Source organism: Gambusia affinis, linkage group LG24 (assembly GCF_019740435.1).
Source record: "Gambusia affinis linkage group LG24, SWU_Gaff_1.0, whole genome shotgun sequence".
Classification (NCBI taxonomy): Eukaryota; Metazoa; Chordata; class Actinopteri; order Cyprinodontiformes; family Poeciliidae; genus Gambusia; species Gambusia affinis.
This window is the reverse complement of record NC_057891.1, coordinates 10,895,513-10,919,398: the sequence shown is the minus strand read 5'-3', so window position 1 is coordinate 10,919,398 and position 23,886 is coordinate 10,895,513. Positions and strand designations below refer to the sequence as shown.

General features: G+C 41.8%; 2 protein-coding genes across 11 annotated transcripts in view; both read left to right on the top strand.

Moving 5' to 3' along the window:
- The first annotated feature begins 90 nt into the window (after positions 1 to 90).
- Positions 91 to 3,927, top strand: LOC122827273 (cyclin-Y-like protein 1). The gene is made up of 10 exons (XM_044110038.1): positions 91 to 947; positions 1,032 to 1,106; positions 1,180 to 1,214; positions 1,922 to 2,022; positions 2,156 to 2,191; positions 2,478 to 2,529; positions 2,602 to 2,721; positions 2,816 to 2,982; positions 3,066 to 3,228; positions 3,323 to 3,927. Exons 1-10 carry the CDS (start codon positions 788 to 790, stop codon positions 3,437 to 3,439), a joined length of 1,026 nt encoding a protein of 341 aa, XP_043965973.1. The 5' UTR covers positions 91 to 787; the 3' UTR covers positions 3,440 to 3,927.
- A 13,330-nt stretch (positions 3,928 to 17,257) lies between these two features.
- The window catches only part of tns1a (tensin 1a), a 63,593-nt gene continuing 56,964 nt past the window's right edge, over positions 17,258 to 23,886 (top strand). For 6 of the 10 annotated variants that reach the window (XM_044110396.1, XM_044110398.1, XM_044110397.1 and 3 more), the window contains exon 1: positions 17,258 to 17,881. In XM_044110396.1, coding sequence (XP_043966331.1) covers positions 17,786 to 17,881 — 96 coding nt within the window. In that variant the 5' untranslated portion in view covers positions 17,258 to 17,785. The remainder of the gene's footprint in view (positions 17,882 to 23,886) is intronic. The other 4 variants (XM_044110401.1, XM_044110400.1, XM_044110391.1 and 1 more) reach the window with 3 other exon arrangements.

The window sequence follows — 23,886 nt, the reverse complement described above, 5'->3', positions numbered from 1 at the left end:
ACATGTATCTCTAATCAAATGGCATTTGAGCGAACACATTGGGCACACGGCGTTTTATTTTGAAATCCAAAATTCGGAAGCTGCCACTGAACGCTGCTGCTACGCTACCACCGCTGTGACGTAGAGGACGTGTCTCCTGCAAATGCGACGAGATGGACATTCTCTGTATCAGTAATAGGCGCTTCCTTCCTGTGCTCCCGGTTACGTTTGGAGGTTTTTCCAGCTGCTGAGTCCGTGTTCTGTTCCGGTGGACCAGCCCGGGCCTGAGGCAGGTCCTGCGGCTGCAGCGGACATGGATTGATCCATTATTCCTTGGAAGGGGGAGCAACCGAGCCTGGGTAGAACTAAGCGTTAGTCGGATAGCCATGGAGGCAGATAGACGAGCCTGGGACTGCTGTATCGCTAGAAACTCCGCTTTGTTCAATCAGATTGCATTTTAAATAGTTATTGTTGGGAAACTGCTGGTTTCATCCATGCAAATCCTGGGGAAAGCATGCAGACGCCCTGAATATGTCAGCTGTCTGTGCAGAAACCTTAGTGGTTCCATGCACCCCTTTCTGCAGCTAGAGAGTAACATTTTCACTAAGCTGAATGTTTGGCGCCATGAAACTGATATAAAACCCATCTAAAGGTGTTATGTGTTTTTAAGCGCCCCCCATACCCACTTCCTTCCTAAAAGGTTTAGGTTGAACTTTGACCCCTGGAGTGCGGCGTTGTCAGCAGAAGGCCCAAGCTTTAGTTATATGGGAACCAGCTCTGGCTGCAGCAGGACAGCTGTAGGTCAGCAATGGGAGGCTCCGTGTCCTGCTGCTTCTCTCCAGGAGAGAGTCCAAAACTCCACCGGAGACACGTGGACCTGGACGAGTGTCCCATCACCACCACAGAGGACGTGAGTGAGGACACGGGCACCTACCTGCAGCACATCAGCGACAGGGAGCTTCCTGACGGTTGGTTTGGCTCGTGGGCAGGAGAAATGCCCTCTGATGTTAATGTGTCACCATTAGTTCAGTGAAATGTTTCCTTTGCAACAGAATTGGCCCATGAGGCAAACCCATCGGACCATCCCAGAGCCAGCACCCTCTTCCTCAACAAGTCCCAGACGGATGGTCGGTATTCCTCTCTCTAGAGTGCCTAGTTATTATTTACTTGCCTGTCTGACTCGTTTTGTCTCATTCTCAGTGCGGGAAAAAAGGAAAAGCAACTACATGAACCATGTAAGTTCATCTGTTTTACCTTCGGAAACCCCCAAAAGAAACCTGAGGCCAATTTTTTTTTTTTATCAAATGTATAATTTCATGCGTAAGCATGATTTAAAAACTGATTTCAGTTGTTCGTCTTTTGTCTCGATATTTCAGATGATCATAACATTTGAACATAGGAATTGGGCGCACCTATTGCAGTGGTTGGTCGATCACCAGATCGCCTGACCTGATGATTCAGATTTTGTCCGTTAACGATTTTTACATACCGGTCCATTTTTTTTCTGAAAAGTCTCAAAGTTGGGAACAGTGGGGTGACTACTATTAACCGTACATGTGCAGGCGTGACCCAGTGGGTGGGCAACTCAGTTGGCCCTCTCCCTTGGTACAGCAGAAGGGGACAGTGGCTGATTTTCAGACATTTGCAGAGGTAGAAAAGATCGGTGGATAAGATCGGTTTCACATGTAGGTATCGGCCGATCTCCCAAAATTCAGGACCATTTGAATTTTCTCCCTAACACAAATGGTAGCCCGGTTTTATCTTATTCCTAGGAGTAGCCGATGTGCATTAAATCACAGTATTATGAGCAGAAAGCAGAAAGTAAGCATTTGATGATGCGGGATGGAGATGTTGGGTTTAGTGAAACAAGCATGTAAATAAGCCAGGACATTGTCAACTTGAAAAATCCTTGTTTTAATGCTGATTGTTGTGAACGTCCCAGATGTCCCCAGGACTCCTGACTAAAAAATACAGCTCTTGTTCAACAATTTTTATTGACGACAGCACAGTCAGCCAGCCAAACCTGAAGAGCACCATCAGATGGTAAGCATTCTCACCTCTTTAGGTCGTTAAGGTTACTAATAAATGCAGACATGTGATGGAAGCTTTTTTTTTTTTTCTCTCTCTCTCCTCATGTTTTTTTTTTTCCTTAAATCTTTTATTCTGTGTTTTCCAGTGTTGCTTTGGCCATATACTATCACATCAAAAACAGGTAGGAAAAGTTTGGACTGTTGTCATGTATTCCTCTCCTCACAGCAAGCTGAAAGCGAAAATACTCCCCGCACCATGCTACTTGACATCCTGGCATTTGCAAAGCAGCCAATCCAGGAGCACCAGCTTGGTTCTGATTTGCTAGGCAGTTATAAATGTTCTTAGTGGGGGTCTTTAACCACCACAAGTACAGGGGGTTTATGGTATTTCTTGTTTGTCCCATTTTTAAAGACAACTCTTGACATTTAAAAGTTTAGCTCTCTGTGGTTTTGGATATATTTCCGCAGAGATTCCAACCGCTCGCTGGATATATTCGATGAGAAGAAGCACCCTCTGTCGGTGAGTCTGTCACCAAACGTCAGGCCACTTGTTCAGTGGGACCTGATGAAACTTGAGTCTCCCTCCCAACAGAGAGAAAAGATTCCAGATGATTATTCTGTGGTCGATCCCGAACACAAACTCATCTACCGCTTCATCAGGACGCTCTTCAGCTCGGCGCAGCTCACGGCCGAGTGCGCCATCGTTACTCTGGTAAGCACATACATCTTGATTTCTATATGTAAGATAAAAGACTTTGCAGTTTGGGACAGTGGTATTCCCATTTGGATGATTTGTCTCTTTCCAGGTGTACCTTGAAAGGCTTTTGACGTATGCTGAGCTAGACATTTGTCCCTCCAACTGGAAGCGCATTGTTCTCGGCGCCATCTTGCTAGCATCCAAAGTCTGGGACGACCAGGCCGTCTGGAACGTCGATTATTGCCAGATCCTAAAGGACATCACAGTGGAGGACATGTGAGTGCTGCTCCTCAACTGGCTTTCTTTTAAGATGGACTTTAGATGGACTCAACAACTGATGAGATCTTTGCGTTGGTCAGGAATGAGATGGAGCGCCACTTCTTGGAGCTGCTACAGTTTAACATCAACGTTCCGGCTAGCGTCTACGCCAAGTATTACTTTGACCTGCGCTCTCTGGCCGATGACAACAACCTCAACTTCCCTCTGGAGCCACTCAGCAATAAGCGAGCCCAGAAACTGGAGGTGCGTAAAGTGTTTTGTTTTGTTTTTTTCCCTTTGGTGTACCTTTTGGCCTTGTTTTCGGGCACTGAAAGTTTTGTGTTTACACTTTCCGTAGGCCATATCCAGGCTGTGTGAAGACAAGTACAAGGACTTGAGCAAATCTGCCATGAGGAGGTCAATGAGTGCAGACAATATGATCGGTATCAAGAACTCTCAGGCTGTGCTTTCCTGAATCGATCGATCATTGATCTTCCTGACTGGACGGAACTACTGAGAAACGATTTTAGAGAAGAGAAACATCCTTGAGAGATGAATTGTTAATTTTAGAGGCTAGGTATACAACACTATAACATTATTAATCATGTCGTTGTGTTAACTAAAAAAAAAAAACTTCTGTGGTTTTCTTTTCACAGCATGACGATTTGGTGACGTATATTGGAGAAAAACCGTATAAATGCTTCCTAAAGTCGCACAAGTTTCTTTGTATCTCCTTTTTTAAAGTTATTGTTATGTAAAGGGGAGCAATATCTGGCTGCTGCCATCATGTCCCCGGCAGTATTTACGCGACAAAAACTGTCACGGACTACCCTGTGGCGTAGTTCTGCGCACGGACAACAAGACGTTCTGCTTACTGTGTAGGCTCCTATAGCTGTGAAATGTACCAGACTTTATTTAATTCAAATAAATTTCACTGGCTGTTTCAAGTTAGGTGGAAAAGTGTGTTCAGGTGTTTTTGTTGTTTTTTTCATGTTCAAAACGTAGGTGACTGAAAGAAGATCCACAACAATGGATTGTGGATATATTGTGAAATTACTTTTACTTTAATAAGTAAATAAATTCTGCAATGTATGAAGTTTAGATTTTTCATAAATGACCTTGTCCTAAATAGTGTGTTGTAACTAGGAACAATTGGCAAAAGTGTTTGGCGTTCCATATGGATTCAGGTGGGTACACTTCTGCTAATGACCTAGTAGCAGAGTAAATTTTTTAGTGGTTTCGAATTTTTGCTAACTTTCAACCCATTTAGCACACTTAACTTCCGCTATGTTAACTGTTCTGGATAAATTACAAGTCGCCAGTTTTGCAAACGTTGAGCTGAATGAAGCTCAACGTCTGTGTGGAAGTTTTATCAATTTCGAGAAGTCTGGTGTGAAGGTTGAAGATTGTTTACACAGCAGTTCTCTTTTCTTTTTTTTTACCCAGGAACTTTAAAACATTCAGACAGACAAAAGAAAAACGAGATGTAAACATAAAAGCAATATAACATTTTAGGGCGTTGTAAGACGTAACTTATGTTAAAATTAAATTGGTGCTCAAGGGTTGTCATTTTTCATGGGCAGATATAATTTGAATGAAGATCGTGCTTTATCATTATATCCCACTAACTATCTTGTTAGTGTAGCGTGTTAGTGGAACTAATGTTTAGTACTTTAGGGTTAACAGAATTTAAATTTTTAGTTAGAGGTGCCCACCATTGACAAAGGTAAATGAGACATTTTCTGGATGATCTGAGATTAGCCTATGATTTAAAGAATAAAAGACATGAATCATTGACTTCAGTCAGACTTTCTTCTTGGTAATGGTTCTGCATTTGATAGCCATGAAGAAAAATTAATTCTGCAAATTTCTGGAAGAGAGGCAGCACCCAACCAATCTGAAAAAGATGTAAGTGCTGGGGGGGGGGGGGAACGTGCTCTTGTGTTTTTTTTTTTTTGAATGTCTAAAACACCACGATGGGAGGTAACAAATTTGATATTTGCATATCAATTAAACATCAGAATCCTAAGTTCTTTCTTTATTTTTTATCTTGTGTGTTACTCTGATCCAGATGGTTCCTAAAGTGCATTTCACCATTCAGATAAATACTTGACTGAAGGCCGGGTAAGGTTGTAGTACATAAGATCAACCACAGGGGGGCAGTGTTGGTCTGCGAAACCAGATGACCTGACTGCAGGCAGGAGATAAGTCCATGTGTTAATGCGACATCCTTCTGACTCTGAGATGTGGTGCAGCTTGCTTATATCATCACTGTACTCACATTGCTAAAAGACATCCTCAAAATGTCGCTGAGAAGGTTTCGTTTCTGACTTGACATTAATGACAAAATGCATAGAACTGAAAGGATGTGTCGAATTTTATCGGTGGAAGAAAAAAAAAAGCCTTCTCGGATGTAAAATTGCTGGAGTGAGGTAGATGGAAGCTGTGATAATCTAGAATGAATAGTCCTTGTATGCCTGTGACTGTGTGTCCTGTAGGGATCACAGTGCCAAAGCAGCTTCATTAATCTCCTATCATCATGGGACTTGTCTGAACTCTAAAAAGAGGGCGAGGGAGAACAAGCATGACCCCCCTCCTCCCCCCATCTCTGAGGGACTCTCTCCGTTTACCCTCCACACACTCGGGTCACTCCTCATATCGCACACTGCACGGCTTCACAATGTCAGACCGCTGCTGCTGATCTGGCACAGAATGAGTGGGATGTACCGCTGGCGCAGATTTTCAGATCTTTTACATTTTGACTTAGGTTATACTGAATGTGTTGCGTCATTTCTATAAATTAGCAAAGGCAGAGATGTGGGTAAACTGCAACATAAATATTGCTTTCCCTTCTGGAATCTTGAGGGAAGGAACTTTATAAATAATCTTCAGACGCAGGTTGCTTGGAAAGCTACTTTTTGCAGATGATGCAATGTTTGCTTCTTTAAAGGGAACAAATCATGTAAAATTGACCTTTTTAGCCCTTAAATAAATTTTCTTGTACTGTGAGTGCCCAGGAATGAAATAAAAAAAAAGTTTTCTCTCCCGGTGCTGCGTAGTTATCTTTATGTTCTTCTTCTTCTTTTCTATTATGGCGGGTCGTAAGCAACTTACAGGTGCATACCGGCGCCACCTACTGTACATGAGTATATAGCAACACTACGTGCATTAAATTATTTTTTATTTTTATTTTGTATTAATAAATAAGGCTTTTCTTTTTGAGTTATATTTTTAAGTCTGATAATTTTCCTCTACTTCCTACGTTTCCTTGGCTATGACATCACTGCTCTGGAACATAACTCCTGGCTAACGAGTTTTGTGAATCCGCCATTTTTTCTTCCTCACAGTAATTCTGTAGTAGTCCAAGTTCAGTTGTGTAGAAGTTGCAAGTGGACAAGTCAAAATGTTCGGTTCCGTATCGGAGCCTGTCTGGTTAAATGTTACTTCTCTCGGGAATGTTCCCACATTCGTGGGGAAAGTCCGTCAGAGCAGAGCGCTTTAAGGACATGTTCTTCAACAACCTCCACCAGTAACAAGAGTCATTTTCCGAAAGACTTCATCTGGTTCAGGGTCAGTTTATTTTCTCTATTGAAGCAGGGGACACAGAAAAGCGGTAAGCTGCTAATAACGCTAAAATGACAGCATAGCTAATTTTAGACATTAATTCTGTGTGTTCATAACATTTGATTTGAAAAGGGTATACTTCTTCTGTTGGTGAGTCTTCTGTTGGTGCCATCTTTGTAGATGGAGAGGAAGACTGAGTTGGTGAACTTGTGTGAAAAGTATCTGAGCCAGTAGGCAAAGCTTTCCTTTTTTTCTGCCTTACATCTTGAAGTTGGAATACGCCCAAATCTTTATCTAATCTAAATTTAATGATTTTTCTTAGAAAAACATTAAATATGTTTGTTTTTGTGTGTGTGTCATCAATCAACACAGCTTTCCTTTACAAACTTCCACTGACTCAGGGCAATGCTTCCTGCTCTACTCTCCTCCTCCCTGGCTGCTGCTGAGCCAACCTCTGATGGTTCATTTCTTCTCCAATGAGCGCGACATACAATTTGAATCCAGCTTTGCGCCCCTGGCTTCTGGCACTGGAGAAAAAGCAAATACCAGGACAACCAATCTGTCATCACCACAACAGTCATTAGCCAGATGCCAACAGTCGGCCAGATTACAGACCTGGGTCTGTAATGGAGCAGAAGGGAAGGTGAGGAGACCGTATGATTTCTCTGTTTTTACCACAACGAATCAGAGTAGCTGAGATGTAACAGGGGTCTGAACTATTGAAACGTCACACGTGACTGCACTGCAGTGCTGTGCTGGCTGCTGAGAGTAAACAGTTCGTTTTACAACTGCTTTATCATCACAAAACCACAAATCTATAGACATGTTTTCATGCGCACAGCAAATAAGAAATGTTGGCTGGGCTCTTTTGCTTTATATGTTGCCGTAAAGACAGAATTCCCCCGTGCATCGCCCTCTAGAGCAGGGGTGTCAAACTCCAGTCCTCAAGGGCTGGTGTCCTGCAACTTTTAGATGTACCTCTGCTGCACCACTAGTGCCTATTTCTGCATAGTTCAACAGAATTGTATTATTTTTTTTTAAAAGTATGTAAGGGAAGAAACTTCAGATTTTATTATTGTTTGGTGCGATTCTACCAGCATGCCACCGCTTACCATGGCCTCCGAAGTTAGACTGTGAGTAGGGCTGCAATGATTGCTTTTCTCTGGCTGATCAAAGATTGCAGATCTTTAAACAGCCTGACCTGCTGAGTCTTTTGGCTAAATATAACCAAAAGCCACTAAGACAGTAACAATGGGGTGACTATTGTTAACTGCAAAGATGCAGACATGAGCTGTCTGCATCTATCAGTCAAACCTTTCACACAGGAGAGCAGAAGACGACAGTGGTTGATTTTTAGACTTTAGCTGAGGTAGAGAAGATAGGGAGGTAAGATCGGCTTCACAGGTAAGTATTGGCTGATAACCGTTCTCCCAAAATTAAGGAAATCAGAGCCGATAAATCGGTGCACCCTTGTGAGGACATCTTTTAACCACTGCCATCTTTAGGTGAAAAAGCAGACTTTGGAGATGTGTGTGAGGAAGCTGGAGTACCCAGAAAGAAGAGAGAGAGAACCCATATCTATCCACCACAATGTTTCAATGCTGTGAATCCACCACATCCCCAAGTTCCTCAACTGGACTTGGATCTGGTGACCATGGAGACTTTTGAGGTACAGTGAATTCAATGTCTTGTTCAAAAAACCAGTTGCATTATTGTGCTGGAAGATCCCAGTAGAAGATGTGTACATTGGTGTCATAAAAGGATGGACATGGTCAGAGAGTCATTGACTTTTCATCTGACATTGACAAATTTTGGTGAGAATTATCCTCAGTTTCTTGTTCCTAGTGGTCTAAGTTCCCGTTGTGCATCAAAATCCATGGCATCCTCCTTTCTCTTCCACCTTGACAATTTTGCTATTCTTTCATTTTAGTTTCATCAAACCACAAAAGATTGTGAGGTTTCTGATTGTGAGTACTCAGACCATGCCGCATTCAAAGTCCCTTAAACTCCCCTTCTTTCTCATTCTGATGCAAAGTTTGAACTTTGGCAATTTGCCTTCACCAAATCTAGATTCATAGAGCCATAGGGTTTCTGCCATGTAATAAGCTCATGAGCTGCTTCTGTACAGAAGCAATTGATCAGATGCACCTAATGAAATGGCTGGTGAGTGGATCTTTATGAGACCTAAACGCTCCATCGAGAAGTCTCATCGTTCACGTCTGCCTCTACTTTAGTCATTTTGTTCCACTCCCACTCGCTCCCCTTTCATTCTGTATAATCCTCTTTTGTGTGACTATTTTAAACACTCTGCTTGTTTACTGTAACAATCGGACCTGCATCCATGCCCTTCACAGAGGAAATAGCCAGATATCTTTCGTTTACCAATGCCTGTCGTGATTAGGCTAAATGTGCAGGTCGTCTGTTCCTGACATTGACGATGTTGGAAGCGTTTGCTTAAAGAGAGAAAAGCTGGGATGTCTTTCTTTTTGGCCGGAGTGTACACTTGTGCATCTCTGCAGCCTAAGTAACCGCTAACAGGATTAGACATGGCTTACATAAACGTCTCCCATGGCAACAGTGCACAGACACCAGGAAAAGACGAATTTGTTACCGGAAAGCGTCATCCTCACGTTTGGTCCGCTGACAGACGGTCGGTTTTCACACATTTCATTTCCTTTATCCCATAAGCAAAACGACTGATATAAATACATATTGTTGATGCAGAAACTGGATGGAAAAGAGCTCGAATGTGTTTCTCCTAGCTCTGTGTGCAGATTGTCTCTGCCTGCTTGTGTACACGAGTGTGTTGTGACAGTCTGACAGTGCTGCCTCAGGTTCTGTCCCATTGGATAAACCAAGCGGTTAGAACGCTTCATTTACTAGAATTCCCTCAGGGAAGACGCATCGCTCACTGACTCTCCTAGACTCAGACTCTGAAGGACAGTCTCTTCTCCTTTTCTTTTGATCACTTTCACTGTTAGTAGTATCAAAGTCCCTGCTACTTTCTTTAAAATTACAAAGTCTTCATTCCTAACCTATAATATTTGGCAGAATCACTTTTTAAATTTTATGGCTTGGGTCAAATGTTTTGGGTATGGATTTAAAAGTTTTGTATCTAAATAGTTTAATACATTTTTTTTGTTTGTTTAATTAAGTGCTCAATTCAGATTTTTATACTACTAAATAAGTGTGGCCGCAATCAGACTTCATGCACAAAAGAGTGTAGAGGTCAGACAGCAGCACAACTGTTTACCGAAGTAATAGTGGACGGCGCTTTGTAACGATCAGTTTTAAAGTTGTTTAACACTAGAACTCACAAGATCAGAAGATAAAGTTAGCAAAGAAAAAAAAATCACTGCTTGTTTAACTGGTTTGTGTCCAGATACAGTAAATCTGGCTTCTTCATTGACATGAGGCATCTATCAGATATGTATCTGATTTAGTATGACATATGGAAGCACAAATCTGATTCTTGACGCTGATTACCCTCACCTGTATCTGATGTTATTTTCCACTCATCCCTCCCATTATTGTCCTTGTTTTCCGTCACGACAGACTTGCATGTCTTTGTTTTTCTCAGTTACTCAGTACTCTGACTTCTGCCTGCATCTGAGGCTTTCTAAAACATAAAACATGACATCCTCCTTTCTCTTCCACCTTGACAATTTTGCTATTCTTTCATTTTAGTTTCATCCAACCACAAGTTTTATATCAGTAATTGTACCTTTAAAGTAACCGAACTCCTTTAGAAAGGGAAATTAATATGTGCATATGAGCCTCTATATATGGGAAGAATGCTCATATTAAAATGGTATCTATCTGGCGAAATAGTTGTGCTTTTAGGAAAACCTAAAACCGTTATTACTGAGAGATTGTAAGGAAGAGTCTTGAGCTAAAGAACATACACACTGAAAATGGAGATCAAGCCAAAATGTTCATTGTAATCATGTTTTTAAACAGCAAAATTAAAACAAGCTATCATTTTTTTTTTGTCTTTTTAATGACTGAATTCCACCATAAAGGGGTCAAGTTGGGGCTTCGACAACTAACTGCCAAGCATGGTGCAGCAAAATCTGTCACAAATAATAACATCATCAGCATAAGTGGGATATTATCAATATGTCTTCCTTCTTCTGACTTCCATCTCCCAATCCAATAAACGAAACCAAACGTTAGTCAGTAGCAGAATGAGCTGTTTGGCATTGGTAGACCCAACGACTGAACTGTTTGATGTGGCTTCATTTAAGTGGCTTTCCAACAGAGTAAAACCATTTTATTTCCTAAAAAGCAATCAACCAAACACCAAATAAGTGTTTTTGTGTTCAGTTCTTTATGCCAGATAGTAAACACTTTAAAGAGGTCTCTACTGTTTCTCACAGAATGTTAAATACCAGCTTTTTGATTAGCCAGAAGAAAATCAGTGCTGGCCAATGTTCTCTCCCTCTCTGGCTTTATGGGTATTTCCTCTAATCTTTATCTCCAGCACTGCAAATTGCCCTTATCCCCGATAACACTCTGCTGAGTCTTTCTTTACAGATGAACTGCATTGCGCTGATCTGTCACTTTGCCTCACAGTATAACAGAGTCTCTGCAGCCAGTATTCAAATACGAGGCTGTGATCGGTGATAAATTTGTATAATTACACAGAGTAAAAGCCTGTGCTCTTCCTATTGATTTCTTTGCTCATTTAGGGAATTAAGGAGTCTGAAAATTCCTAAGCACAGCAGATCAAGCCGGGGGATTTCAATGTAGAGTCCGTCTTTCTACATACGACAGAAATTCTTACTCCAGTTGAAATGAGAATTCAGGTTTATTACTCTAAGGTTGGAAATGACGTTGAATGTTTCCTTTGTCCTTTCCCTCTCTGAATAAATCAACAGCAGCTGAAATGTGTCTTTCTGACATTGTCTTTCCTGTCTTGCTCAGTGTTGACAGTACCTCTGAAAGGGAAGTGTATGATCGGAGCACCGTGTTCACCTTGAGATGTCTCCCCTGGCACTGGTGTTTTTGTTGACCGCAAGGGGGTCTTTAACCTACATAGGTAGCTACATTAGCGGGGCTAAAAGCATGCTGGAAAACAGCCAAGTCAGCAGCGGGATGTGTGCTATGAGCTGAATCCTTTGATATGGAGGTGTGTGTGTGTATTTCTGTTGGTGGGTTGTAGAAAATCTTCCCTCAGGCTTTTTCCAAGCTTGCTCCACATGGAAATGGTTTCGATTCAATGTCCTGCTTCGCTGCAGAAGGCTAACACCTTGTGGCTGTAAGAACGCAGCATTTTAAGAATTCATAGTTGTCTTTTGTTTCAGTCTCATAACAATCGTGATAAGTTGCCACTACCCTGACAACTCCTGTAGTCTGAACAGATACACCAACCTTCCCCAACTTGCTTAGCTGAAAACGGCAGAACATGGATCACTGAAAGACAGAGAGCTGAGACTCTGGTCAATTCCAATTTGGCTTTGGCCTGCGGCTGATGGTGACGATAACGGATCTGTTGAGTTGCATTGCGCTACTGTCGTCTGGCTGATACCTGATTGCTGTTTATCTGGGATGTTTGCATCGCTGAAGACTACATAAGAAACACTGCTGAGCTAACATGGGTTGCCCTTAGACGAGGAAAAGGACTAGAAAGAAGAAACTTTAATAACAATATCTACGCTAATAAGGCTATGGCCATGTAGCATACAAACTCACAAACTGTCATAAGTTGAAAAGAAAAGTCTGGTGTTACGTTTGTTGGAAATTATTTAGGGTGAAAAAGGATTACATATTTGAGGAGATTAAAAGGCAACAATTATTGTCAGGCTCTTGGGTTGTTTGAGTTTGTTTTGGGATTTGTTAGTTTTTAATTCGGCCTTGTTTCTGCTTTTATTTCAGGCCCTTCTTATTGATTTTAGTTATGTTTGTAGTACTTTTCTTAGTAACTCTTGTTTTTATTATGTTTCTTATGTCCAGTTATTTTGTTAGATTTGTTTTCTGATCCCCATTGTACTGTCCCTTGCTCCTATGTCACTTCCTCTCTCCTCAGCCTGCCTTCTGTTCTCTAATCACACCTGCAACCCATTAGCTAATCAGCCAATATCTTTCATTCAGCCTCACAGTACTTAAGCACCTCATTCTCAGTCACTCCTTGCTGGTTTCTCCCATTTTTTTTCAGATTCCCATGCATTTTCCCTGTGTCTCCTTCCTTGGGTTTTCATTGTTGATTGCGTTTGTTCAACTCTGGTTTCTTGTGGTTTTTGTAAGTTACTCTTTCCTTTTTTGCTTTTTCTTAAATCTTCAAAACCACTCCGGTTTTGTTTCTCTGCAGTTGGGTACAACATCAACCGTTGAGAACAATTATAAAATGCAATCACCAATGTAATTTCTGGTGATATTCAAAGCGAGTGCCAAGATGCCCCGGTCTGGCAAGTCGCCAGTTGAAAGAAGTTTTATCGACCTAGCCACAACTTAGCAATGGCCTTTGCAAAATTATGATGCATCTCAAAGATCAAATGCTTGAGACTGGATATGTAGTCAATGAACTCCATGTACCTTGGTATCAGTACCTCATCAATGAATCCTCCGAGGCTAGTTTTGTTAGTTTGTTAGAAAACGTGGATTGGTGACAAAACAAGCGCAACTTTTTAGAGCAGAAGAATGCATTGTGCTATCGCTCCATCTTCAGGGTTGTGAGGTAAATTCCAGACCACCACCGATCCAGTACACGTGTGTTCAGCAGCTTACCTGCTAATGTTAAGACTTCCTGTGGTTTCATATCTCTAGGTGATGCTGGAAAGGCTGGTAAGGGTCACGTGTTTGTATGTGTGTTGATGGTGGGGGTAGGTGTGGGAGGGGAGTAGATGTTTCTAGATAACTGAGTTTCCTTTGGCAGCCAGCCCCAGAAGTGTCACCGCCCATAGACCTCCACTCTAAGTGCACTCAGGTGCCTCCCTGTCCCTGAGCATGATTTGCTCCTGCTAAAAATGGACCTGTCACCTGGAGGATTTTCCAAGAGCAGGCCACAAAATAAGACTGTATGAGAACTGAAGACCCTAATCCTGGCCTTCTTTTTAATTATGAAAACATATAGGATATTATGGCGATTTAGACAAACGTAAAGTACCTGCTACTACAATGCTCATGTGCCACTGAGATTGACTGATTAGGGCACCTTCACTTAATAGACTGAGTCATTGATTACAGGCCAAAAAGGGGTCACCTCTGTCTCTGCGGTGCTTTTTGCTGGATTAGATCTAATGAAGCAAGACATTTCAGAAAAAGCACAGTGTTATATTACTATTATATTTTTTTACATATGACCTGGGAGTCTGGATTGGCTTCGTTGTTGTACAATGTCAAAGCAGGATGTTGAATTTGAGTTTGATCCTTTTATACACCAACTATTTAAAGATACATTTTTAAAACCTAAATATAGTGAATCTGTACAATGAAGAAAAGTAGAAAAACAGCATATTTCTGAGCTTAGCCTGTGTTTGAGAGAAACCTGAAAAAACGGAAAGAAATGGGAAGCATATTAGTGTGCATGTTGGTGAATGATGAGGTGTGCAGTGGGGCCTAATCTGCTATCTGCCCTGTACAGTGCACACTCTGTGCACTGAATGTGAATGGGCTGCTGGTGCACAAAACTAAACCCTCCACCTCCTTCTGCCTCCTGTTTGTCTTGCAGCCGCCATTCAAAGTTGCCTGACTGTTTTCAGAATACCTGGACCTTCCAGTCTAAAAATGAAACCTTTCATATCAGTTCAAATGTCAACATGGGTCACATTTTAGTGCTTTTCTTTACATTTAAAGATCCCACAGATTTTTGGAAAAGTCTTGTCTTTATATCTGATGGCTAATGCCAACAATAACACCACCTAGCCTAATTATTGGGATCATTTCCTGAAGAGTTTTTGCAATTTTAATTTATTTCAAAAATGCTTGAGGTGAGATCTAAGATGATCATCCTTTCCTCAACTGGAACATTTGAAAAAACTACCACATTTACACCAATATGTTAAGTTTATGCTTATTTTTTTTCCTTTCTGCTATAAGTTAAATTTCTCTACCTTTGTTTAAAAATGAAGATTTATGACACTGTTCTGCAGAAATGACCTGAAACTTAAATTAATGTCCTAATTTGGAAAAAATAAAACTAAAGGTAGAGTTCAATTGTGCAACTGACTGCACATCAACCTACTTTTCTGCATTTCATGGAAAATTCCCATGTTTCCAAAGATGACAATAAAAAGTCACTTAGACAGAAGTATTACTGGCAACTAGCACTTTTTCGCAGGCTTTCCAGTCAAAGGCATAGACAGCGTGACAAGCCAGTCAATAGAAGTCAGCAGTGATTATGCAAGTTGCTTATGCCTAATGGGTAAGGTCAGCACATTGCCAGAAATGGGACACATGCCCGGTCTCACACTGGGCAGAACATGTTCCTCGTTCATTCCTCCTGTAGAGAGAGAAATGGTACTGGCGAAAACAGAAAGGAGGTTTAGTTTGCATAACACCTGTGCAGACCAACCTTAGAAATATCTTTTTATTTCACTACATGGCATAGGGTTTCATAGCTGTAGCTAAATATCACTTTGTTGCAGCTTTTGCAAAGAAAGATAAGTAGATGCTCTGCCATCAAGGACATAACAATCGAAAGGCAAAGCACAAGTTTTAACCAGAGAATGAGGTTTCTGGGATTGGACAGTTGCACTTATAGGACTGTTAAGGTCCCATAGGTCTCCATTAGTCGTTTGGGCGATTGCTACTTATGAGGTGCTTTCTAATGAGGACATCATGTGAGGTGATACAGTCACATGTCGAAGGTGTGAATTGTTATGAAACCTCCCTGAGGAGAAAAATCAAGGCTGTTTGATAGAAGACACCTGAGGCCACCTGCTCTCTTCCTGGTTTATGGTCTTCTTAATTTTTCTTTTGAAACACTTGTCTTCCTTGTTTAGCAAGTCTGCATTACTGTTCCCAAAGAAGTGTCTCTCATTTTAGAGACCTAGCCTGAATCTAAAATAAGACAGAGCTCATTTTGAATCTTTCTTTAATATTAAAAGTTTACGTACATGAATTGCCTTTTAAACTGTATTATTCGGGTGAAGTGTTCTGGATATTTTTTGATAAAATTCTTATGATAGCGAAGAAGAAATATGGCTCATTCCTACTGTGTCAGGTTTGAACTGCGCTTTGCTTGCATCTGTTTTGTGAAGTGCTGCACTTCCACCTGTAGAAAACGTGATGCTGCCACCACAGTGCTCCCCATTTGGAACAGCAGTGAGGCTTGTAAGGTTACTGCCCAAGTGTAGTGATGGTCATTATGTCCAACGACAAATTCTCCAACAGTGAAGGTATTACGTTTTCAAGCTATTATTGTCTTTTTATGTTGGTTCCAAAATAATGGCTTCTTCCTCACTGAGCGGCCTTTAAGCCCATGTTGGTACAGAACTCACTTCACTGATGATAATGACACTCTCCTACTGACCTCAGTCAATATCTTGCCATAGGCTTCTTTCAACTATGGTTTCTTGGCATTGTTCCATAAAGGCAGATTTGCAGAGGCCACTGCTAGTAATGGTTCTGTTGAATGCTTCATCTACCTGAGCTGTAGGACTCTGCAGCTTCTGCAGAGTTACCATTGGCCTCTTCGCTGCTTCTCTGATTAAATCTCCACACATTCATTAGGTGGCTTCTGCATTTCAGGATATTAGAGTAAAATCAAAAGGATTTGAACTTATTTTTCTAGGATCAAAGAGGGAACCATTTGTGTTCCCCCATCGGCCCTGTAGGCTAAGCAAGCTTTGGTTGACAGAAAAGCCTCCTCTGCACAGTTTATCTCCTTTGCTCATTGCTTTGATGTGTTGTGATTGTATTAGTGTGGCAGTGGTGTGCTGCATGGAAAGGGGTTTGGAGATTGGATGGAGGGGGTGGGGGTATAGCAGAGGAAAGCGTTCTGCAGTGAGAATGTGCTCCCACTGAAGCGTAGAGAGACTGCAGCAGAGTGAATGAGGCTGTGCACCACCTGCAGTAGTGTGTGTGTGTGGGCGTGTGCGTGCATGTGTGTTTGTGTATGGAAAGAGAGAGAGTGGGAGAGATAGTAGGAAATAATCACCCAAGACACAATGATTCAACACCATGCCCCTCTCCTCCGTCCTTTCTCCCTCTCCTCCTTTCTGCGACCCAGTTCTTCTCAGACTACAGTCACCGACCTGCGCCTGCATCGCATCAGCTTCAGCTTTCATCCATCCGTCTGCGTGTGTGCACAGTTTTCTAAAACACACTCCCCTCTCCTGCTTTTCTTCCAGCGACCTGCTGCTTCCCATTTTGTCATTGCCTTCCTTTCCTGTCCTCTCGCATTCATCCATATTTTCTCCTGTGAGCCTTTTTCCATCCCGTCTGTTGCATACTTTTGTTTATGTCATCATTTTTAACTCCAAATATCCCTGCAAATGCGGGCACCCCCCGCCCCCTTTTCCTTGCTCCCCTTCATTCCCCCACCCCCCCACCCCTCCTGACTCTTTTGCTCCCCTCCTCCCGCTCTGACTGAGTAAATGCTGCAGCATCACTGCATGTATGTGTGTGAGAGCGTGTGTGTCGCTGAGAAGGACGGAGCGAAAGAGATGGACAAGTGTGTGTAAGCGGAGTGTGTGAATGCGAAGCACCGGCGATCCTGAGCCTGAAGAGGTAGCCAAGTGATGAGAGAGGAGGAAGGGGCGGGGGGCTGGGGGCTGTTCTGCCTGCGAACACATTTGCCAGGACAGCGTTACATGCAGGCGAGCGTATGTATGTGTGTGAGAGGGGGAAAAGTGAGTGAGGGTATGCCAGCGTAGGTGTAGCGGTGTCGTCGATCAGCAGCGGGCTCTTCGCATTATGCAGCCGACGGTACTGATCACACTTTGAGGACTGACTCATCCAGACCAGGCTGAGAAGACGAATGGATGAACAGACAGGGAGACATTTTTTAGCTCAAAAAATGCTCCAGGTCCTCCAAGATCGTTCAAAGGTCTAGTCCTTTTCAGGGATTGCTGGTAGCCCCCCTTGTTTCCTTACAAATTGGAATTGCAGACAGACATCCAAAATTTCCAAAACCTCCTGAAAGGAACATAAATCCTCAATCATTGTCTGACTCAGACACTTCATATTTGCTCCAGGGACTAGGACAAGAGGATCTCCTGTCTTTCCATAGTCTTGAAGACGGTTGCAGGATCCTTTGCCAGTGCAGAGAGTGGGAGATAAGAAGGCTGGCAGACAAGACGGGACAGACACAGGCATGGCTCGCCTCAACTGGTGCCTGGCTGCTGTCATTAGCTGGGGCAAGTTCCTCTTTGCCTGTTTCTTTCCTCTGCGAGGAGCCAAGCGAAACAAGGTAAGACCTCAATGAATGTGCAAGAAGGGTAGTAGGAAATGACTGACTTAAAGGACTGTTCTCCAACTGCCTCTCTGCTGCTTTAGCATCTAATTGAACTGATCAATCTGCATGGAGTCTACTTCAGGATTGGTTCTGTTCTCAATCAAATTACCCAACTGTGACTTGCATTCAACTGGCCTTGCCTAAACCACCAAAATGACGTAGCTGCAAAAAATGAGCTTGGCAATGGACCATTGTCTCTAGAAGACCATTGACAAAGGGCTCCAAGTGCTGATTCAAGGTCAGTGTTATATGTTCAGGAGGTCTTCAGGTGGCTAACTTTAGGTGAATGGAGAACTTTTGTGATCTGATTTAAAGATTTGCCATTGAAACTTCTGGCAAATCCTGCTGCCAAGGAGGGTCACCTTGATTTAAAACCTGCAGAACTGAGATGCACCATTATGGGAGCATTTCATAGAAAAGGACTTGCGGTATTCCCTCCTTTTTATCCTGTTTAACCTGTTCTTAGTTGGTGATTGCAAGTCTGTCATGCTTACAACATACTTCGTCAGTCATGTGTCATATTTCTAAGGCCAAATAGAGTTCATTGAACAGTAACCAACAAGCCAACATGCTTTAGAGGTAGCTTAACTGGCAATCTATACATTTTTCATTTATTTGATTCATCAGATGAGTCGTGTAGCAACTATTGTTCTGGTAACTTTTCCAGTGACATCAAGAAGAGTGTGCCAGGTGTTATGGAGGGTCTGTTACTCAAGGAACATGAACAAAATCACCGTATCGCAAAATGCCCTTAGCAGAATATAACCATAAAGCAAATCGTCAATTTTAGAAACTTTCCTAGGATTCTGAACATGAGGGTTTAAACTTGCTGTGATCCTCCCGTAGTGTCATTACATAGTCTGCTGGTGACGCTGTAGCTCACAATGCTGCAGGCACACGTCTCTTCCAGCACCAACACCAAGAGAAAACCCACTCCCCTCCGCGGCACCACCACCACCCTCGCCCAATTGCCGCAGCTCCTTATCTCTTCGCCCGCACTCATTCCCACCACTCTGCCCCTCCTTTCGACACATTCTCTTGTAGCGTTTGTGTGTGGAAATCCACTCATAGGTCCCTTTTTCCTCAGTTCAATTTCCATAATTTCCATGTTTTTACTTGCCTTGCAGTAATGACGCATAATTCAGCAAAAATGTTGATTGGTTTACTGAAAATACCATTGCTTGTTCTCAAAAGCATAACCTTAACACGCCAGCCTTTAGTCTTTTGAGAGACTATTCATGCAGCCTGCATGATTCGTTTGCATGTCTGAACCCTTATATTGTTAAGTAAGGGCAGTGTGAGATTCTGTCAGATGTCTAGATATTTGATATATAGTTTGTCAGTAAGAATTTGTTTTACTTAGAAAAAATAATATAAATAAAACAGAGCTTTCTCTGGAGAGTTTTCTTCACCATAAATGTAGATGGATCAGGACACAACAGGTCCAGGGGTACAATAACCATTTCATGTCTAGTTCAGCTTCTCTTGACTTGTTTTCGTAAGTGTTGTTTGCATTTCAATCGACATTTTCCAAATTTCCTTCATTTGTCTCCTGATTGTAATTGCGTATTTAATTTAGATGTAATTTTGGTCATTTTTTGTCAGCCACTGTCTGTGTACTTGAAATTTATGTCTCCTTGGGGGTTCATTTCTTAATTTTTGATCTCTTTGTGGTTCATTTCTATGCCATTATCACATTCTTGATTTTTTTTTTCTTTCTCAGTCTTAGTCATCTTTTTTTTTGTGGTTATTTCACTTCCATCTAGTCCCTTCTACGTCCCTTCTGTGCTATTTGACTTTCAGTTCAATACTCAAGCAAGTTGCTGCATGACAAATAGATTTCCGTAACGTCTGCTGTTGCCCTGTTGAGCTGAAAAGCCGACTGGGAGGTGAAAGTGGAGAGGTATGGTGGCTCCACATCTTCCCTCTGAGGACTGCTGTGAGGTGTTCAGTTTCCATGGCAACGCGGCTCAAGCAGTCCCCACATGACGGGGCCGGGTTACTACAGGAGACGTGATGCGTGTTCGGCCGTGGATGTGCGGTGGTTTTCTAAGAGGCAGATGGGGCGGGGGAGTGGGGGGGGAGGTGGGAGTGGTGCTGGGTGAAGCTTTCCTCCATATGTGTTACTAAGGCGACAATGATGCAGCTTTATGAAGGAAGCATCCTCTCCTTCGACATCATTCTGTGGCGTTTTAAGCTTGTTTTTCCCTTCCCCTTCATATGCTCTTTATAATTTACTCAGCTTTTACCTGCATCTGTAGTAGTTTAATAAATGCGTCCTTGCCCTGTAAATTCCACCCAGAGAGCAGAAAGGGAATTTTCCAGGCCCACAGAGCTTGATGGATTCTTTATTATTTTAGCATGAATGTTTAAAATGTGATGGATTCTTCAGCAACAGCAGGAGACTCCTCTTCTCAAATAGATCTTTTCTAACACATTTTTGGTTATTAATGAATCTATCCATGTCTATCTATGCAAGTCTGAGTTTTCACAGGCTTTAAACAGGTGGCAAAGATTGTTAATGATGTCGTCTGCGTCAGAATCGAGAGTTCTACTGGTTCAAGTGCATTTATAAAGCAAAGCTTGCCCAGCACCTTTGGAATCAGTGAGTTTCGCTGTTGAAGTATCCTTCAGAGTGATTATATGAGGAATAACTATAGAAGCAAACATGGAGTCAATCTGCTGTTGACTATTTGGAGGCCACTAGGGGCTGCTAGCAGCCCAGTTTAGAGCAAGAAAGAAAAAAAAAACATGGCTGTAATGCATCAAACACATGCACAAAAAATCTATCTGAACAAAGCTTCCTAGCAGTTAAGTGACTTCTCCAGCATTTCCCTAATGCCGTCCTGTTATGTAAATACACAGGCAGAGGCCGCCTCGCTCATAAACACACACACAGAGATAATGTGTCAGGTGAGCCTATAGATTGAGGTAACTGTTACAGTGGAAGTGATGGAAAGCAGCGTGGATCAATAGGGGGTGTTTTCTCAAAATGAATTGGCTCTTAGCCCTTTATGGATCTGACTGTGGAGTGATGTAATGTCCCTGTGCAGCGGGGGTAATGTTGATTCAGTGCTGCGGTTTGTGCACACAAACACATGCATTCTGCGATTCTTTTCCATGTGCAATGCAGTGTATGGATGAATATTTGGTACTCTAGCCTTTCTGCAAGCATTTTAGCTGTTCTGTTTTACTAATTATAAAGCCCGCAGAATACAAAGAGAGACTCAATATTCTGCATAAAAACTAATTTAAATGTGTTTTCAAACAGAGTAAGAAGGGATCGTTAGGTGCTCTGCACTCGAGGAGCGTCCCTGATCATTTACTGGGTTGGCACACTTCAGCGGTTCAAATTTTCTGTTTAACTTTGAAAACATTTAGCGCATTTAGCTTCCCCTAAATTCATTTTGAATCCTAAAGCGCTACTTTATTTGGCTGTTTACTTTCATCTGAATAAAGTTTGACATCTGTAGAAGTTTTTGTTATCCATTGTTAAGAGTTAGGCATTTCTATTCATGATCTTGTTTTAAGGTGGACACAACACTCCAATGCATTCGGGTCCAATGCATTAGGTCAGTAGAATAAATGAGTAACAAATAATTCTAAAAAGATCAGAAAGATAAAAAATGTCACTTACTAAAAAAAGCTGCTGAAAAACTCTGAATAATTCACTAATTTAAATGACTATTCTAAACTTCTTATATGTCTTATGGAGTTTTATTCTTTTTAATACCTTCATGTTTTATAGTTGTTTGATTTTGCAAAAAATAAACATTTCCTAAAAATACATTACACAGCATAAAAGTTAATGCTGACTTACATTTGTCATTTCAGCAGAAAGACTCAGCTCCAGAAAAACAGTGCTAAGTGTGAAATTTAACAGGATGATTTAGATGAAACAAAGTAGCACCATCTATAAGTTGGCAAAACTGAAATTGTAACATATAAAAGTTTAAGATAAATGCGAGATCTAAAATTGATTTTTTTTTCTCTCTTTTTCTTTTTAAACATCCTGTCCTGGCATTTCTAGAAAATCAGATATCAGCTTATGACCAATTAAGAATCACCTGAAGAGCAGGTTCAGTTAGAAAATTTTCTCACACTTCTTCTTGTTCAATGTTTAGGGCTGCTGTGTATACTCCTGGCCAACAGATCTTGCAGTAGATGGTTGTATAACAGGTTGTATACATGGTTGTGTATTCATTGACACATGGAATCCTGTCACTCAAGATGCATGATCATCTCTGAGCAGTTCTCGAGTCTGCCTTTAATAGTGGACAATATCAGAAATTCATCACAGAATTTTTGTCTTATATATTTAAAAAATAATAATAATCATGAACTTTCTACAGTTACTGTAAGAAACACTGATTTGTTCTTGCAACATCTACTAATGACCAGTGAGGGTGGCTGTTCAATCATGTAAATGTGTAAATGTATGAGAGTTCCACTCATGGGACCAAGTGTCTTGACAATATGCCATCATATTGGAGAATCTAACATTGTCCTTTGCACGTGTTTCAACAGCATGTTGAGTACAATGAAAATAAATTGCAGCAAAATTTACAAAGTTTGTTTTTGGTGTAGTTGATGTTTGAGTTGCCAAGAGGACAACAAAACTAGAACATCTAGATGAAGAGAATGTAATTGGAAGCTTGTTGGTGAACTTCCTGAACAATCATCAATAGTTTGGAAAAACTGTTCTTTGGGTCTGAAGATGTTCCCGGTGTGGATGCTTAGCCACCTTCCATTGGGTGTTGCTTGTAAGGCTTGTTGAGGCAGTTGGCAGTCCTTGCTGTGACATCATCCTGACTCCCTACTGGGGACAAACCCTGTCGAGTGCCAGAGTGGGAGCGGGAAGTCCAGAAGCCACATGAGTCCTTCATTGTTTGATGAATGAATGTCCTCTTTCATTAGAGGGTTGAAAAACTTTAAAAGTTTGGACCAACCAACTCTGAGATCCTGAAGTCCAAAGCCCTTACTCTTGCAAATACCATTCCTTTCCAGCTGGTGCATGAACAAAGAAAACCTGTCCGTGTTTATTCTGGTTCATGAATGTAGTTTGTGTTTACTGTCATAAGGGTTAGGAGTGAACCCAACAGTAGGGTTTAGGGGTCAGGATGTTGGAGATCTGCTGATCTGGCAAACATATCAGCCATAACGGAAAGAGAGTTTTGGGGCCCTTAGCACAACTGTCTCTATGGCTCTTTGTTTTGAGGGCTGGATGAAGGTAGAAGGGATGGATATGAGGATGTGGTGATAAATTAACAGAGGCATGGCAACTCCTTTAGACCCTATAGCAACATAGCAATTCCTGTCATTATTGTACAAAATTTGTTAGTAATCTGATTTTAGAGACTTTGCGCAATAATAACTAAATTCAAGATAAACAAACACATATAGGGTTATGATATCACATACAAATCTGCATATCTGTTGCAAGGAACTTTTCTGATGCACTGTATATTGTGTAGGCACTTGGACTGGGCCTTGGCAGAGTCACAGCAGCCAGTTTGTCCTGCAGATATTTCACAGGAGGAGAGACGATTTGGAAACAGGAAGGGGCTGCCGATGAAAAATTGAAGTGACATTAGCGCAGACATGAGTGAGCATGCTTCCAGGAGAAAAAATGGAGGGAAGGAGAGGTGAGGTATGCGATGCAAGGAAGCTAAAAGTGGGGGTGGAGGGTTGGTCAGTGAATAGAGTATGTATGTGCATGTGTGTAAAGAGAGGGAAGGGGAAAGGAGGGGCTAACAAGGATCATTTGAGGAGAGGGAGTGTTTGGAGAGAAAAGTAAAGGTTAGCACTCACCTCCTTCCCCCCCAAAAAATGGAATAAAGTTACCACACTTCAAGAGGAAAGGACTGCAAGGCAGAAGTGAGCTAGAGAATAAGAGGGACAGCTTCAAGACGTAGGAGAAGGGAGGGCGCTCACATGAGGGAGACTGACTAAAGCCAAGC